At 44.5% G+C, this 17,319-nt stretch overlaps 1 protein-coding gene across 10 annotated transcripts in view; it reads right to left on the bottom strand.

The window, feature by feature from the left end:
* Window positions 1-17,319, bottom strand: part of LOC105010317 (protein tyrosine phosphatase receptor type M) — a 254,489-nt gene that overhangs the window by 172,920 nt on the left and 64,250 nt on the right. For all 10 annotated transcript variants that reach the window (XM_029119022.2, XM_029119023.2, XM_029119024.2 and 7 more), the window contains exon 3: window positions 6,131-6,411. In XM_029119022.2, the coding sequence (XP_028974855.2) occupies window positions 6,131-6,411 (281 nt within the window). The remainder of the gene's footprint in view (window positions 1-6,130; window positions 6,412-17,319) is intronic.

Raw genomic sequence — 17,319 nt, 5'->3', positions numbered from 1 at the left:
AGGAGAAATGAGGAGAGGAGAGATTAGGAGAGAACATGGTGATGAGGAGAGATGAGGAGAGACGAGGAGAGGAGCGATTAGGAGAGAACAAGGGAGATGAGGAGACATGAAGAGAGATGAAGGGGAAGAGATGTGGAGAGATAAGGGGAAGATATGAGATTAGGGGTGACAAAGGAGAAAAGTTGAGGAGAAATAACGGGAGATTAGGAGAGATGAGGAGAGAAGAAGAGAGATGATGGGAGAAGAGGTGGGGAGAGATGAGGGGATGTGAAGAGAGATTAAGGAGAGATGAAAATAGATGAGGACGGCAGAGATGAGGTCAGATAAGATGATTGGAGATGAGGTGAAATGAGGGGAAATTAAATGAGGAAAGATGAGGGGAGAAAGGAGAGAGGAGAGAAAATGAAGAGACGTGGGGAGATATGGAGCTATCTTAGAGCAGCACATGTTCATTATAGGACCTCAGTACTTCAGTACTTGTGACTACTTCAGTACTTGTGACTACTTCAGTAGTGGAATAAAGTGATTTAACACGAGGCTCAACACCTATAAGAGTTACAATACCATCATTTCAGAAACATGAATACTGTATATGGTGACAGCAACCATCAAGGATGTACTGTACCACTGCTATGCAGACAGAATGCAGCATCATAAATACACATGGCATAGCCCGAATCAATGTCTCTACCAAAGAAACAACAACAATGTTCCTTTGACGCTGTAAACCAGATGTACTTTTCGTACGTGATCGATTGAAAGTGCACCACAAATCCTTTACCTGACTGAGACAGGGCTGAAAGGTCCTTCTCGAAAAAGTATTTGCCAGTAAATGCTGCTACATTACGTGCTTGCTAGTATTACTTCAGTTCAGTTTACTTCGACTCGCCCAAGCCCGTTTTTTGCGCACACACTGTAATAAAAACATTGCCCAATTGGGCGGGAAACCGCCCCATCTGTCATCACTGCCTCCAATTACAGCACATGAAAAATGCTGACGTAGGCGCCATATAAGAATACGCCCAAGATGGCAAGCTCGAAATCTGATTGGTTAAAGACTGACAATCAAGATTATTGTCCCCATTTGCCTCAACAGCAGAAGGAATTCACTTGAAATTCTGAAGGCCTCAGGGTAGATTTTCACCCGGAGACAACACAGGTGAAAATCTGATTGGATAAAAAATATAATTTATTTAAGCTGCACTTGAAGCAACACAACTGAGGGAGAGAATAACAATTAAATTATGTTAATGTGATGATGTGAATGAACTTTGTAAAATACATATAGCATTAATGAAAATATATATTAAATCATAAAAATCTAATTTTCAGATTCTGACATCAGTAGGCCAGCAGAGAAGGCCTTGCCTGCCTCTGCTGCTAGGAGGGTGAACTGGGAGGTTGAACGTGGGCTGGAGACCATAAAAGGAGCAACATGAATTTAATTTAGGGAGCTTTGCTACCTCCTCTTCCTGTTCTTATCGCTCTAGTCTTTTCTTATTGCCACTTTTTTGTTTGAAAAGCATGACTGCTGCTTCCTTGGCTTGCAGACGTGCTCAGCTTGTCAGTCTCGACGTTCAGATTTTGTGCCTAAACTTGCTATATTGTATCGCCTCGTCTTGATCAAATAGAGATTTGACATTGGAAAACAACATACATATTTATCCAGGAATCATCAATGCATATCTGAAAATGAAAACAAAAAATGATTGTGCATTTAGTTGAATTATTCATTTAGCTGAATCGTTTTTTATTGTATATTTATATTTTTTATAGTAAATGTAGAACAAGCCTATCATTTTTGTTATTGATTGCTAGTGACTATTTTAAGGAAATGAAAACCATGACGGAAAAGGGTTTGACGATTCGAGGACTTATACTGTATCGCAAATGGCACCATTTCTTACTTCCCGTGAATTCTTTGACTACATGTGTATTTCTGAGTTGGTAATCTGACCAGACTAGGGTCTGTTCCCGACCCATCCCATTGTTGGAGGGCTCACGTCCCCTACAGGCATCGCCTATATTCACACCTCCGATCACACGTTAGTAGCGACGTTTCATATGGAGACGTTCATTAGTAATACGTTTCATGCAAGACATTATTTTCAGTCCTGGCTGATCGGAGAGAAGGGAATTGGTGACTAGCTTTCAATTCCATTAGCTGTGTCCCCTTACTTGGTCTACTGTAACATATAATCTACAGTATATTATATAGCCTGAAGAGGGGACATACAGCAGAACAGATCCCAAACATCCAGTGTGTCATATCAAATCACCTCCCAGTAAAAATACCAGTTAACAGGAAACCATAGTCCTAGTTCATGGAAAAATATTTGAATGAATGATTGCATTTTATGGACATCCTCAATTAAAAGTTTTAGGATGACCTGACAGGAGGGTAATTACCTCAGATTAAAGACCTCGTTTTGACATTAGGACAAAACACAACGTGTAATTAGTGAATAATAGCATAGCAGGTTTCATTATGACAAGGGCACACACACACACACACACACACACACACACATAATATCACTTAGGTTAATATGCAATTAGAAACACCTATAATTAACACTGTATTGCAAATTAGCGATCATTTTAAGGATTTACTTTTTTCCCGCAATTCCATGTGAGAAAGAGAAGGCCCAGAGATCATTAGTGTCTTTTAGAAGTGTGTTCCCTCAGGTTAGGCATAGACAATGACGAATCTCTCTCTCTCTCCCTCTCTCTCTCTCAGACACACACACACACACACACTAACACACACATATACACACAATTATGAAAAGCGACACCTTTTCCTCCAGGGGTTGAATGGCAACAGATGTTTGGGATTTCCCAAAGAACATTAACATGTATAAAATGTGTGCTTGTGTATGTGTGTGTGTGTGTGTGTGTGTGCTTGTGTGTGTGTGTGACTGTGTGTGTGTGAGTGTGTGTACATGAGAGGAGAATAGGCTAGCTTAAGGTTCTGAAATCTGTTTATTGACCTTTCCAGTGTTTTCTTCTTTGTCTTTTACCTTTTGAAATTTTGCATTCCTTTGTTAGCTAAATTCCAGTAACTTCCCAAAATATACCCATTAATTACAGAAAACAGGGAATTGTGAGAGATGTGATGTTAACACTAGCTAATGAATCTCTCAGCACAACCAAACATTCACCTCCAGAAGGTCCTTTAAAAAAGACCAGCCAAACAAACATTTTCCTATTATTTCTTTATGATAGTAGAGAATACATTGACTTTTGACTTTTTGTTTTATTTTAATTAAACATATATTTATTTATTTATTCCCCACAGCTACTACCATAACTACCCAGAATACAACATATTACCACCATAATTACCCAGAATACAACATGTTACCACCACAACCACCCTGTATACAACAACATATTACCACCACAACCACACTGTATACAACAACATATTACCACCACAACCACACTGTAAACAACAACATATTACCACCACAACCACACTGTAAACAACAATATATTACCACCACAACCACACTGTAAACAACAACATATTACCACCACAACCACACTGTAAACAACAATATATTACCACCACAACCACACTGTAAACAACAACATATTACCACCACAACCACACTGTAAACAACAACATATTACCACCACAACCACACTGTATACAACAACATATTACCACCACAACCACACTGTATACAACAACATATTACCACCACAACCACACTGTAAACAACAACATATTACCACCACAACCACACTGTAAACAACAACATATTACCACCACAACCACACTGTAAACAACATATTACCACCACAACCACACTGTAAACAACATATTACCACCACAACCACACTGTAAACAACAACATATTACCACCACAACCACACTGTAAACAACAACATATTACCACCACAACCACACTGTAAACAACAACATATTACCACCACAACCACACTGTAAACAACAACATATTACCACCACAACCACACTGTATACAACAACATATTACCACCACAACCACACTGTAAACAACATATTACCACCACAACCACACTGTATACAACAACATATTACCACCACAACCACACTGTATACAACAACATATTACCACCACAACCACACTGTAAACAACAACATATTACCACCACAACCACACTGTAAACAACATATTACCACCACAACCACACTGTAAACAACATATTACCACCAAAACCACACTGTAAACAACAACATATTACCACCACAACCACACTGTAAACAACAACATATTACCACCACAACCACACTGTAAACAACAACATATTACCACCACAACCACACTGTAAACAACAACATATTACCACCACAACCACACTGTAAACAACAACATATTACCACCACAACCACACTGTAAACAACAACATATTACCACCACAACCACACTGTAAACAACATATTACCAACAACATGTCTTACACCATGCAGCCACCTGTCTCTCTTCATCCCTCCCTGTCTTACACCATGCAGCCACCTGTCTCTCCATCCCTCCCTGTCTTACACCATGCAGCCACCTGTCTCTCCATCCCTCCCTGTCTTACACCATGCAGCCACCTGTCTCTCCATCCCTCCCTGTCTTACACCATGCAGCCACCTGTCTCTCCATCCCTCCCTGTCTTACACCATGCAGCCACCTGTCTCTCCATCCCTGCCTGTCTTACACCATGCAGCCACCTGTCTCTCCATCCCTCCCTGTCTTACACCATGCAGCCACCTCTCTCTCCATCCCTCCCTGTCTTACACCATGCAACCACCTCTCTCTTCTCCATGTCTGTCATTAAAACAGTACAGGGTTGTTCGTCTACAGTGACTAGTGAGAGGCACAGCAGTGTTCCTCGTTAACCAAGCTAACAGAGTCTGAGTGATGAACAGGCAGGCAGGCTGACATTCACACACACACACACACACACACACACACACACAGACACACTAGTGCAGACACACATACACAGACTGCGGGGCCTGTAGCCATAATGAAATGACCTAGAGGGGTCTGCTCCCCCGTTGGTTGGAGGTCAGGAAGGCTCTCTGCATCAATTAACATTTCCTGCACTGTATCCGAAACGGCATCCTATTCCCTACACACTCCACTACCCAGGGACACCTAGGGGCTTTGGTGGAAGGAGGGGGCAGAATGCCGTTTGGGAGGCGTGGTTGGTGAGTCCTGTGTTCTGAGGATGAGGCCTGGCGGGTGTGAAATCACGGCGCTCCGACCAGACCTCCCGGGCCAGGGATGACACACCCTGCTGAGGTGACCGTGTGAGGTTGTAAGTGAAAATGAGGTTTTCTTTTTGAGGAACAGGACATTATTCAGAGCTGGCACTGAGGGGAGAGAGAGAAGATGTGGTTCTATCGCCATGGATACAAGGAGATCGTACAGTCAGACGTTCATAACACCTTTTGATGGATCATTGTGTTTCGGGCTGTTTCACTGTTCCAGATTCGATCAGACGCGCGTGGCTTGGAAGCTCATGCAGCATGACATTTAAATCTACTGCGGGGAAAGTATTTTTCCATTAAAATCTTAATTTATGAAGCAAATTGGGTTGAAAATGTCTTGACATTTTTCCAAAATGTCTAGGATTTCCCGAAACCCTAACCAAACAGAAGATTTTGGGAGATGTGTGCTTTGGGAAAGTTACCAGAATGTTTCAACACTAAAGGTATCGTCAACTATGTCAACCAAACCATAGAATGGTTGTCCACCTTTCCTGGTTGATTTTGGGACAGTGAACAGTATGTGAATATATTATAATATTGTACTATATTATAAACTGGCAGGTTCCAACCCTCTATGCTGATTGGCTGAAAGCTGTTGTGAGACGGCACAGTCGACAAATCTTGCATTCGTGTTTTAACTGGTGTACAATAGCAATTAGGCATCTTCCCAATATCCCAATAAGTGACGTGTCCAGGCACTCTGGGATGCTTTTCGCCCATGAACAGCTCTTAGTCATGAACAGCTCTTAGCCATGAACAGCTCTTAGCCAAGCTATATCGGACATACAACATGCCCCCGGCACCTTATACCTTCAGTACAGTCCAGCGACCTGTAGTATAGCGTGGTATTGTGTTGCATTTCAATGCAGAGCTCACCTGGTAGAAGTTGGGCCAGTAGGTGGAGATGGCCAGTTCTACCTGTCCCCAGGACCTGGTGGCTGGCCCAGACACGTTCCACACAGGCATGCCCAGGGGGCTGTTGTTCTCTCTGATGTAAACGTTGAGCTGCCCCGGCCCTGGCCCCGCCCCCTCGCGTCCAGACAGGAAGTACTGGAACAGGACGCAGTGGGTGTCGTTCTCCTTTAGCTGGGGGGTCAGCAAGAGAGCCTTCTGTCCAGGGTAACGGCCCGAACTGTTGACCATTATGAAGGCTGAATCTAGGGAGACAGTGCAGAAGGGAATATCTCTTTTTATTTTATTAAATAAACATGCATAAAAAAGACCATTTTCTGTAACTCTAAGACTGAAAACTAGTATAACTGAGCAAGTATGTTGCATTGTAAAGCTTCACGACGCCTATAAAGAGCCACCAGACGAGACACCGTAAAACCTTCCAGGAGACAGAGAGTTCAGTGCAAATAGCACATTTTAAAAAGCAGTATTATTTCGATCTTAGTCAGCTAAACTGAAGGTTTCAACAAAAGTGTTTTTTAGCTCAAATGATGTAGGAAAAGAAAGATGATGTGAAATCAATAGCAAAAACAGCACGAAGGCCAATTTAGATTTCCTCATTGTGACTGAACATTAACGGATAATCTAATAGTCTCTCTACTTGCCAATAGGACAGAAGTGAGAATGATTATATTGGCAAAACATTCAGGGAAAGGGGCTGAGCATGCCCTATTTGTCATCCCCTCATGAAGGCCAAGAGCTTTCAGTTGTACAGTGAGAGAGAGATAGAAATGAATCAAAAGAGGCGAGACTGGGAAGATTAAGAAAAAGACAAAGATAAACAAAGACATTACAGGACCTCTATACCAGGTGGTGTCAGAGGATGATCCCTGTCATAGAGGTGGTGTTAGAGGATGATCCCTCTATACCAGGTGGTGTCAGAGGATGATCCCTGTCAAAGAGGACCTCTATACCAGGTGGTGTCAGAGGATGATCCCTGTCAAAGAGGACCTCTATACCAGGTGGTGTCAGAGGATGATCCCTGTCAAAGAGGTGGTGTTAGAGGATGATCCCTCTATACCAGGTGGTGTCAGAGAATGATCCCTGTCATAGAGGACCTCTATACCAGGTGGTGTCAGAGGACAATCCCTGTCCTACAGGACCTCTATACCAGGTGGTGTCAGAGGATGATCGCAGTCATACAGGACCTCTATACCAGGTGGTGTCAGAGGACGATCCCTGTCATACAGGACCTCTATACCAGGTGGTGTCAGAGGATGATCGCAGTCATACAGGACCTCTATATCAGGTGGTGTCAAAGAACGATCCCTGTCATACAGGACCTCTATACCAGGTGGTGTCAATGAATGATCCCTGTCATACAGGACCTCTATACCAGGTGGTGTCAGAGGATGATCGCTGTCATACAGGACCTTTATATCAGGTGGTGTCAGAGGACGATCCCTGTCATAGAGGACCTCTATACCAGGTGGTGTCAGTGAACAATCCCTGTCATACAGGACCTCTATACCAGGTGGTGTCAGAGGATGATTGCTGTCATACAGGACCTCTATATCAGGTGGTGTCAAAGAACGATCCCTGTCATACAGGACCTCTATATCAGGTGGTGTCAAAGAACGATCCCTGTCATACAGGACCTCTATATCAGGTGGTGTCAAAGAACGATCCCTGTCATACAGGACCTCTATATCAGGTGGTGTCAGAGGACGATCCCTGTCCTACAGGACCTCTATATCAGGTGGTGTCAGAGGATGATCCCTGTCATACAGGATCTCTATATCAGGTGGTGTCAAAGAATGATCCCTGTCATACAGGACTTCTTTACCAGGTGGTGTTAGAGGACGATCCCTGTCATACAGGACCTCTATACCAGGTGGTGTCAGAGGATGATCCCTGTCATACAGGATCTCTATATCAGGTGGTGTCAGAGGATGATCGCTGTCATACAGGACCTTTATATCAGGTGGTGTCAGAGGACGATCCCTGTCCTACAGGACCTCTTTACCAGGTGGTGTCAGAGGACGATCCCTGTCATACAGGACCTCTATACCAGGTGGTGTCAAAGAACGATCCCTGTCATACAGGACCTCTATATCAGGTGGTGTCAGAGGACGATCCCTGTCCTACAGGACCTCTTTACCAGGTGGTGTCAGAGGACGATCCCTGTCATACAGGACCTCTATACCAGGTGGTGTCAAAGAATGATCCCTGTCATACAGGACCTCTATACCAGGTGGTGTCAGAGGATGATCGCTGTCATACAGGACCTTTATATCAGGTGGTGTCAGAGGACGATCCCTGTCATAGAGGACCTCTATACCAGGTGGTGTCAGTGAACAATCCCTGTCATACAGGACCTCTATACCAGGTGGTGTCAGAGGATGATTGCTGTCATACAGGACCTCTATATCAGGTGGTGTCAAAGAACGATCCCTGTCATACAGGACCTCTATATCAGGTGGTGTCAAAGAACGATCCCTGTCATACAGGACCTCTATATCAGGTGGTGTCAGAGGACGATCCCTGTCCTACAGGACCTCTATATCAGGTGGTGTCAGAGGATGATCCCTGTCATACAGGATCTCTATATCAGGTGGTGTCAAAGAATGATCCCTGTCATACAGGACTTCTTTACCAGGTGGTGTCAGAGGACGATCCCTGTCATACAGGACCTCTATACCAGGTGGTGTCAGAGGATGATCCCTGTCATACAGGATCTCTATATCAGGTGGTGTCAGAGGATGATCGCTGTCATACAGGACCTTTATATCAGGTGGTGTCAGAGGACGATCCCTGTCCTACAGGACCTCTTTACCAGGTGGTGTCAGAGGACGATCCCTGTCATACAGGACCTCTATACCAGGTGGTGTCAAAGAACGATCCCTGTCATACAGGACCTCTATATCAGGTGGTGTCAGAGGACGATCCCTGTCCTACAGGACCTCTTTACCAGGTGGTGTCAGAGGACGATCCCTGTCATACAGGACCTCTATTCCAGGTGGTGTCAAAGAATGATCCCTGTCATACAGGACCTCTATACCAGGTGGTGTCAGAGGATGATCGCTGTCATACAGGACCTTTATATCAGGTGGTGTCAGAGGACGATCCCTGTCATAGAGGACCTCTATACCAGGTGGTGTCAGTGAACAATCCCTGTCATACAGGACCTCTATACCAGGTGGTGTCAGAGGATGATTGCTGTCATACAGGACCTCTATATCAGGTGGTGTAAAAGAACGATCCCTGTCATACAGGACCTCTATATCAGGTGGTGTCAAAGAACGATCCCTGTCATACAGGACCTCTATATCAGGTGGTGTCAGAGGACGATCCCTGTCCTACAGGACCTCTTTACCAGGTGGTGTCAGAGGACGATCCCTGTCATACAGGACCTCTATACCAGGTGGTGTCAAAGAATGATCCCTGTCATACAGGACCTCTATACCAGGTGGTGTCAGAGGATGATCGCTGTCATACAGGACCTTTATATCAGGTGGTGTCAGAGGACGATCCCTGTCATAGAGGACCTCTATACCAGGTGGTGTCAGTGAACAATCCCTGTCATACAGGACCTCTATACCAGGTGGTGTCAGAGGATGATCCCTGTCATACAGGATCTCTATATCAGGTGGTGTCAAAGAATGATCCCTGTCATACAGGACTTCTTTACCAGGTGGTGTCAGAGGACGATCCCTGTCATACAGGACCTCTATACCAGGTGGTGTCAGAGGATGATCCCTGTCATACAGGATCTCTATATCAGGTGGTGTCAGAGGATGATCGCTGTCATACAGGACCTCTATATCAGGTGGTGTCAGAGGACGATCCCTGTCCTACAGGACCTCTTTACCAGGTGGTGTCAGAGGACGATCCCTGTCCTAGAGGACCTCTATATCAGGTGGTGTCAGAGGATGATCCCTGTCATACAGGATCTCTATATCAGGTGGTGTCAAATAATGATCCCTGTCATACAGGACTTCTTTACCAGGTGGTGTCAGAGGACGATCCCTGTCATACAGGACCTCTATACCAGGTGGTGTCAGAGGATGATCCCTGTCATACAGGATCTCTATATCAGGTGGTGTCAGAGGATGATCGCTGTCATACAGGACCTCTATATCAGGTGGTGTCAGAGGACGATCCCTGTCCTACAGGACCTCTTTACCAGGTGGTGTCAGAGGACGATCCCTGTCATACAGGACCTCTATATCAGGTGGTGTCAAAGAATGATCCCTGTCCTACAGGACTTCTTTACCAGGTGGTGTCAGAGGACGATCCCTGTCATACAGGACCTCTATACCAGGTGGTGTCAGGACGTAATTCACAGTGTACATATTCCTGTGTTCTGTGTTAATATTTTTTTAAATCTTGTCTATATATTTTCATTTGCTTCCTACCTCTTTTTCAAACTTTTTAGCCCTGCGTTGTCATAAGAATTTCACTGTTAGTCCACACCTGCTGTTTAAAAATCAGTTGACAAATAAAAAATTGCAAAACAATCTCCCTCTCACTCTCTCTAACAAGCAGGGGATCTGTCATGTTTATAGAATGAAACAGGAATTGGAGGAGGGGGAACCGTTGAGCTGCTCCTCCAGTGTGTTTGTCATGCTGAACAGGAGGAGGAGAGGAGTCAAGCTATTCCAGTTCGTTTGTAATGCTATGACACCTCCCATGAGTGCTGCTCCTACAGGATCTGCTCTGAAGTCAACAACATCTCAATACATATCTCTGTACATCTCAATACATCTCTACTTACTTCTATGGCAAAACATGTCTCTGTACATCTCAATACATCTCTACTTACTTCTATGGCAAAACATGTCTCTGTACATCTCAATACATCTCTACTTACTTCTATGGCAAAACATGTCTCTGTACATCTCAAAACATCTCTACTTACTTCTATGGCAAAACATGTCTCTGTACATTTCAATACATCTCTACTTACTTCTATGGCAATACATCTCTGTACAGCTCAGTACTTCTCTACTTATCTCTATGGCAAAACATATAATTGAACAGCTCATTACATCTCGACTTATATTTATGGCAATAGCAGTACATATTATTTTCTACCTCTCAATACATCCTGTGGGCTAACTACATATTACATTTTCACTTTTTCACAATTGAGCAGACGCTCGTATCCAGAGACATACAAGAGCAAAAGCATACTGACTCCTCTTCCATCTGTGAGGTATCTCTGTTAATCTTAATGGTTGTCTATTAATCTCTATGGCAGTATCAATCCCTTTTCAGCCCAATTGCTCTCCATTCATCTTCATGGCTGTACCAATCTCTTTTCAGCTCAGTGTACCTCTATCCATCTCTATGGCAGCATCCCTGCTCATCTCAGTGTTTTTCTATCCATCTCTACGGTAGTATGACAGAGAGGCATTTTATAGGAAACGGGTTTCATTCCACAGTCCCCTGGGATCAGCAGCAGATGAATCGTAAAGTGTCAGTGCAGATGCAGCAGTGCAGATGCCATGTCTTAATTTGAGCCAAATTCACACAGCTGAAAAACAACACCAGAGTAATGGAAAATGTATTATGGTGTTAATAACATGTATTATTATTTGTTTTTCAGCAGCAAAATTGTAGCAGCATCATTGTGATCAGATGAAGACACAGTATGTCCTCCTTCCCTGATTTCAGGTGATCAGATGAAGACACAGTATGTCCTCCTTCCCTGATTTCAGGTGATCAGATGAAGACACAGTATGTCCTCCTTCCCTGATTTCAGAGCCCTGTGTTCCTAAACAGCATGGGTGTACATGTCTTCCTCCAGTATGGAAGCTGAGGCTCTGATACATGTCCCTTTGTCATTGGAGCAGATCATCCGGACATTCCAACAATCATGAGCGGTTAACAGGAGTCTTAGGTCCAGCAAATCTATCTCAAGGGGAAGACACTTCACACAGAGTGGCAGAGCGGTGACTCAGGTACTGTAGGCTGACTATTCAGGCAGCACAAACAAAATACATTTCTATTAAAAAAAATGATGGATTCAATCTCCCAACTAACATCCTGTACTGACAAAGGACAGTTTAGAGCCTGTTTACGGGGACTAAACTCTCTGTCTCTCCTTGTCGCTTCCTCCCTCCCTCTCCCCCGCCCTCCCTCCTTTCCTCTCCCCCGCCCTCCCCTCCCCACTCCCTCCCATCCTCACCTCCATCCCCCACCCTCCCTTTCTTCTCTTGTTGGAGAGTCAGGATCTCTGTCTGAGATCTGAGCCTACACTAATAACCTGCTGATTAATAGGTTCCATTACAAAGACTGCGATGTCTCCTAAACCAGACCCTTGTCCCCTATAGTGAACACTGCCTTCGCCCAGCTCTGTCGCCCCTGGTTAGCAATAGGGCACAGGGGACAGGGGCCTGTTTGGGAGGCAGAGAATGGTTTATTTCCTAGTGCGATTAAAAACAGGTTGTTTACTATTCAACTGAATCAGTCATGTTGAGACACTGTTACATACAACAGGATGATGCATTAATGTGTCCTGTGTGTGTGTGTGTGTGTGTGTGTGTGTGTGTGCGGGTGCGTGTGCGCATGTGTGTGTTTTCTGTGTTTGGTTAATTAGGGCCTACAGAAGTCAACCTGATCTCGGCAGCGGTACGTTTCACGTTATTAATGAAATATGAATATAACAAGCACACTGTGTTTCAAGTCACATCCTGTTTGATAGGGCTTACCTTTTAATATTCAACTGGAAGTTGCCTCCCATTAAGCAAATACTTCTTCTCAAATACAAAGAAATAAATCGAGGATTTGACAAGGTCTTTCCTCCAGAAGTCTGTAAAACATTTGGTGAAAGAAGACAACTTATTTTCTTTCTTTTAGCTTGGTATCAAATGGTTTAATAGCAGTCACATCACCACCTAACCTATGCCCTCGTGCAATACAGAATCATTTCAAGACATCGACTGTAACTGAAATGTTCATCCAAACCAGCACCCGACGATAACGTCCCTTCGCAGTGCTCATCACAACTAATTATGACCACATATGCTGAGGTTAAACACCACCGGTTCAACAATGACAAACTAATCAGCCTACCACAAGTCTAACAGGAAGTTATAATGACATTGTGTTAGCACTGTGCCGTCTCTCTCTCCGTCTCTGTCTCTCTTCCACTCTCTCCATCTCTCTCCCTCTCCTTGTTCTCTCACTCGTTCTCTCACTCGTTCTCTCACTCTTTCTCTCGTACTCTCTCCTGCCTCTTCATCCCTCTTATTCTCTCTCCCTCTCATTTGCTCTTCCTCTCTTTCACTCCCTCTCCCCCTTCCTCTCATTCTCTCCCTCCCTTTTATTCTCTCCCTCCCTCTCACTCTCTCTCTCCCTCTCTTTATCTCTCTCTCCCTCTCATTCTCTCCCTCCCTCTCACTCTCTCTCTCCCGCTCTTTATCTCTCTCTCCCTCTCATTCTCTCCCTCCCTCTCACTCTCTCTCTCCCTCTCTTTATCTCTCTCTCCCTCTCATTCTCTCCCTCCCTCTCACTCTCTCTCTCCCTCTCTTTATCTCTCTCTCCCTCTCATTCTCTCCCTCCCTCTCACTCTCTCTCTCATTCTCTCCCTCCCTCTCACTCTCTCTCTCCCTCTCATTCTCTCCCTCCCTCTCACTCTCTCTCCCTCTCTTTATCTCTCTCTCCCTCTCATTCTCTCCCTCCCTCTCACTCTCTCTCCCTATCTTTATCTCCTTCTCTCTCACTCTCTCCCTCTCTTTATCTCTCTCTCTCCCTCTCTTTATCTCTCTCCCTCTCATTCTCTCCCTCCCTCCCTCTCACTCTCTCACTCTCTTTATCATTCTCCCTCTCATTCTCTCCCTCCCTCCCTCTCACTCTCTCACTCTCTCACTCTCTTTATCTCTCTGTCCCTCCCTCTCTCTCCCTCTCATTCTCTCGTTCCCTCTGCCTCCTTCTTCTATTATTCGCTGCCTCCCCCCTTCTGTCACTTGGTCTTCACCCCCTCTTCCTAACAATGCGTTGTACAGGGCCAATTAAATATAGAGATCCCTCACCACACTGGAGGGCTGTCTGCTTCAAGCCTCACCCCAAACCACACCCTACGCCCTACCGAGTGCACTGCTTCTGGCCAAGGACCGCATGACTCTGGCCCAAGGTAGTGCACTAAAGAGAGATGGAGTGTGATTTGGGCCGGAGTCCTCGTCCTTAAAGGACAGTGCTGTTCTATTGTCAGAGGAGGTGTTCAGGATACAATAGATGTATTATCTTTCATATGTAGGCCACTGTACCCAGCACCAATTACTGCACTGACTGAACATGGGGGAAAAGCATGGCAGCTTGGAGTGTAAAATGCAGTCCTGTCTAATGCAGTACAGTACAGTACGGTCCTAGACAGTTCAGTTCACTATAGTACTGTACAATACAGTATAGTACAGTACGGTCCTAGACAGTCCAGTTCACTCTAGTACTGTACAATACAGCATAGTACAGTACGGTCCTAGACAGTACAGTTCACTATAGTACTGTACAATACAATATAGTACAGTACGGTCCTAGACAGTCCTGTTCACTATAGTACTGTACAATACAGTATAGTACAGTACGGTCCTAGACAGTCCAGTTCACTATAGTACTGTAGAATACAGTATAGTACAGTAAAGTCCTAGACAGTCCAGTTCACTATAGTACTGTAGAATACAGTATAGTACAGTACGGTCCTAGACAGTCCAGTTCACTCTAGTACTGTAGAATGCAGTATAGTACAGTATCATATGGTATCGAACCACGTATCTCCACTCGAACCTCTTCAAGGAGAGACTGTGAAGGTGTGTCCCAGCAGCAACACAAGAGGAACACACCACAAATGAACAGAATGATTAACAGAACATTAGGACACATGAACAGCAGATGCCACGTCATATATAAGGTAATGTTGTTAAGTTATGCTGTTCTTAAGTCACGAGCAAATGCAGAAGCAATAGAAGGCGGAGGGTGGGTTATCCATATGACAAACCAATTAATGAATAACTAAATGCAGATAACGTAGAACAGCTTCCAGATGTAAGCCACTCTGCTAACATGTTGTTGTAAAAACATTGGTCACTGGCTTTGATTCTCTGACTGGTGAGAGACGTTCCCACCGTGGGCGTACAACAACGCACCTCATTTTGACAACACCTCAGCCGTCTTCAGTGGTAGCAGTCTCCGACGGAAATATGTGGAGGAGATAAAGAGCAGCGGCAGATTTCAGTTTGTCAGGAAGGTCCCTAGCTACTCTCAAGGCTGGTTACCAGTGAGGTCTTGACAAACACACAAACACAAAAGCAAATGCTACTGTAGTCATGTGTCATGTTTACTAATGTCGACTTCTGTGTCAGTGGCATTGGCCTGGATTCCTTCTTCCACACAGAACAGACACCGGTTTCAATTAGACAAAGGCCCTTAATAAAGAAACAGGGTAACACATAATTACCCAGAGTCTTATAGGCCAGTTTTAGATGCTGTATAGATTATTTACTGACTATTAGTAACATTTAACTAACTATTTACAAACCTTAACCCTCACCTTAACCTTTATCCTTACCTTAACCCTTACCCTATGCCTTCTTCTAACCAAAACCAAAGTCAGAATATGCAGATAACAGAGGGTTTGTTGATATTATTTCTATCTATTAAACATCTACAGGTGGAAATTGGGACTCTCAAAATAAAGTGCAACCAGAAAAAGAATAGGTCATCAGCAGCAACCAACTGGGAGCTGAGTCAGACTGCATAGACAGACTCCTTTATGATGTCCTATTGATTATATAGAACACTACTTATACTGCAGAAATAGTTGAAATACAGAAACCGTGCACTATTTAGTTTTATGTCAAATTGTGTAGCCTGAATGTTCCCAAACAAGCCACACCATATGGGCTCGCAACACAGAGTTTGTGAAACACCGATCTAGTTTGTAAGAAGTTTCAATCAAGTTAATATTTCACACCTTTCAGCTCACTTTCCCATTGACAGGAAAGCTGGGAATTGCCCAAACCTGAATTATTGGAGTGCTAGACAGCCAGATAGTCACGTTTTCTTCCCTCCATTGTGAATTCGGCAGCCAGTGAGTTATTTCTCAAGGTGGCGTGTTGGACTGTTGGAGTGGAGAGCTTTGTGGTAAATTGGTGATAAATCACCAAACTAAACGACTTAGCTGACATCACAAGCCACAAAGCAATTTCATGTGCTAGTTTATAGCAGGCAACGAGTGACTGAACGTCTTCTGATAGAGACACTGATAGCATCAAAACACTTGGTGTGAACCGCGTGTGTGTGCGTGTGTGTGCGCGTGTGTGTGGGTGTGTGTGTGCACGCGTGTGGTGTTATGTTTCAGCCCTATATTCCAAGTCATAAACAACGGTAGTCTGTGAAACAGAGCAGAGTATGAAATATCCCAGTAAAGTAGAGAGGGTCCAATCTGTCAGGCTAGCACACACATTAGCCCAGGGCTGGGTACACATATAATGACTACTGTCTGTGGGCCGTCTGGCTTTAAAATAGGACGAGACAACTTTATCTCTTTCTTTTGTTACACTAGACCAATTATGTAAGACAGGGAAATGATTTATGTGTCGTTATGGTAGCGCTAGCCCGGGTGCCGCTCTGGATGTGCTATCATTCCACCCCTGTCACTGCTCCATTTAACCGGGTTACCAGTCTGGATGTGCTATCATTCCACCCCCTGTCACTGCTCCATTTAACCGGGTTACCAGTCTGGATGTGCTACCATTCCAACCCCTGTCACTGCTCCATTTAACCGGGTTACCAGTCTGGATGTGCTATCATTCCAACCCCTGTCACTGCTCCATTTAACCGGGTTACCAGTCTGGATGTGCTATCATTCCAACCCCTGTCACTGCTCCATTTAACCAGGTTACCAGTCTGGATGTGCTACCATTCCAACCCCTGTCACTGCTCCATTTAACCGGGTTACCAGTCTGGATGTGCTATCATTCCACCCCCTGTCACTGCTCCATTTAACCGGGTTACCAGTCTGGATGTGCTACCATTCCAACCCCTGTCACTGCTCCATTTAACCGGGTTACCAGTCTGGATGTGCTATCATTCCAACCCCTGTCACTGCTCCATTTAACCGGGTTACCAGTCTGGATGTGCTATCATTCCAACCCCTGTCACTGCTCCATTTA

Source organism: Esox lucius, chromosome 3 (genome assembly GCF_011004845.1).
Source record: "Esox lucius isolate fEsoLuc1 chromosome 3, fEsoLuc1.pri, whole genome shotgun sequence".
Lineage (NCBI taxonomy): Eukaryota > Metazoa > Chordata > Actinopteri > Esociformes > Esocidae > Esox > Esox lucius.
The sequence above is the reverse complement of the archived record's forward strand: the minus strand, read 5'-3'. Positions and strand labels throughout refer to the sequence as shown.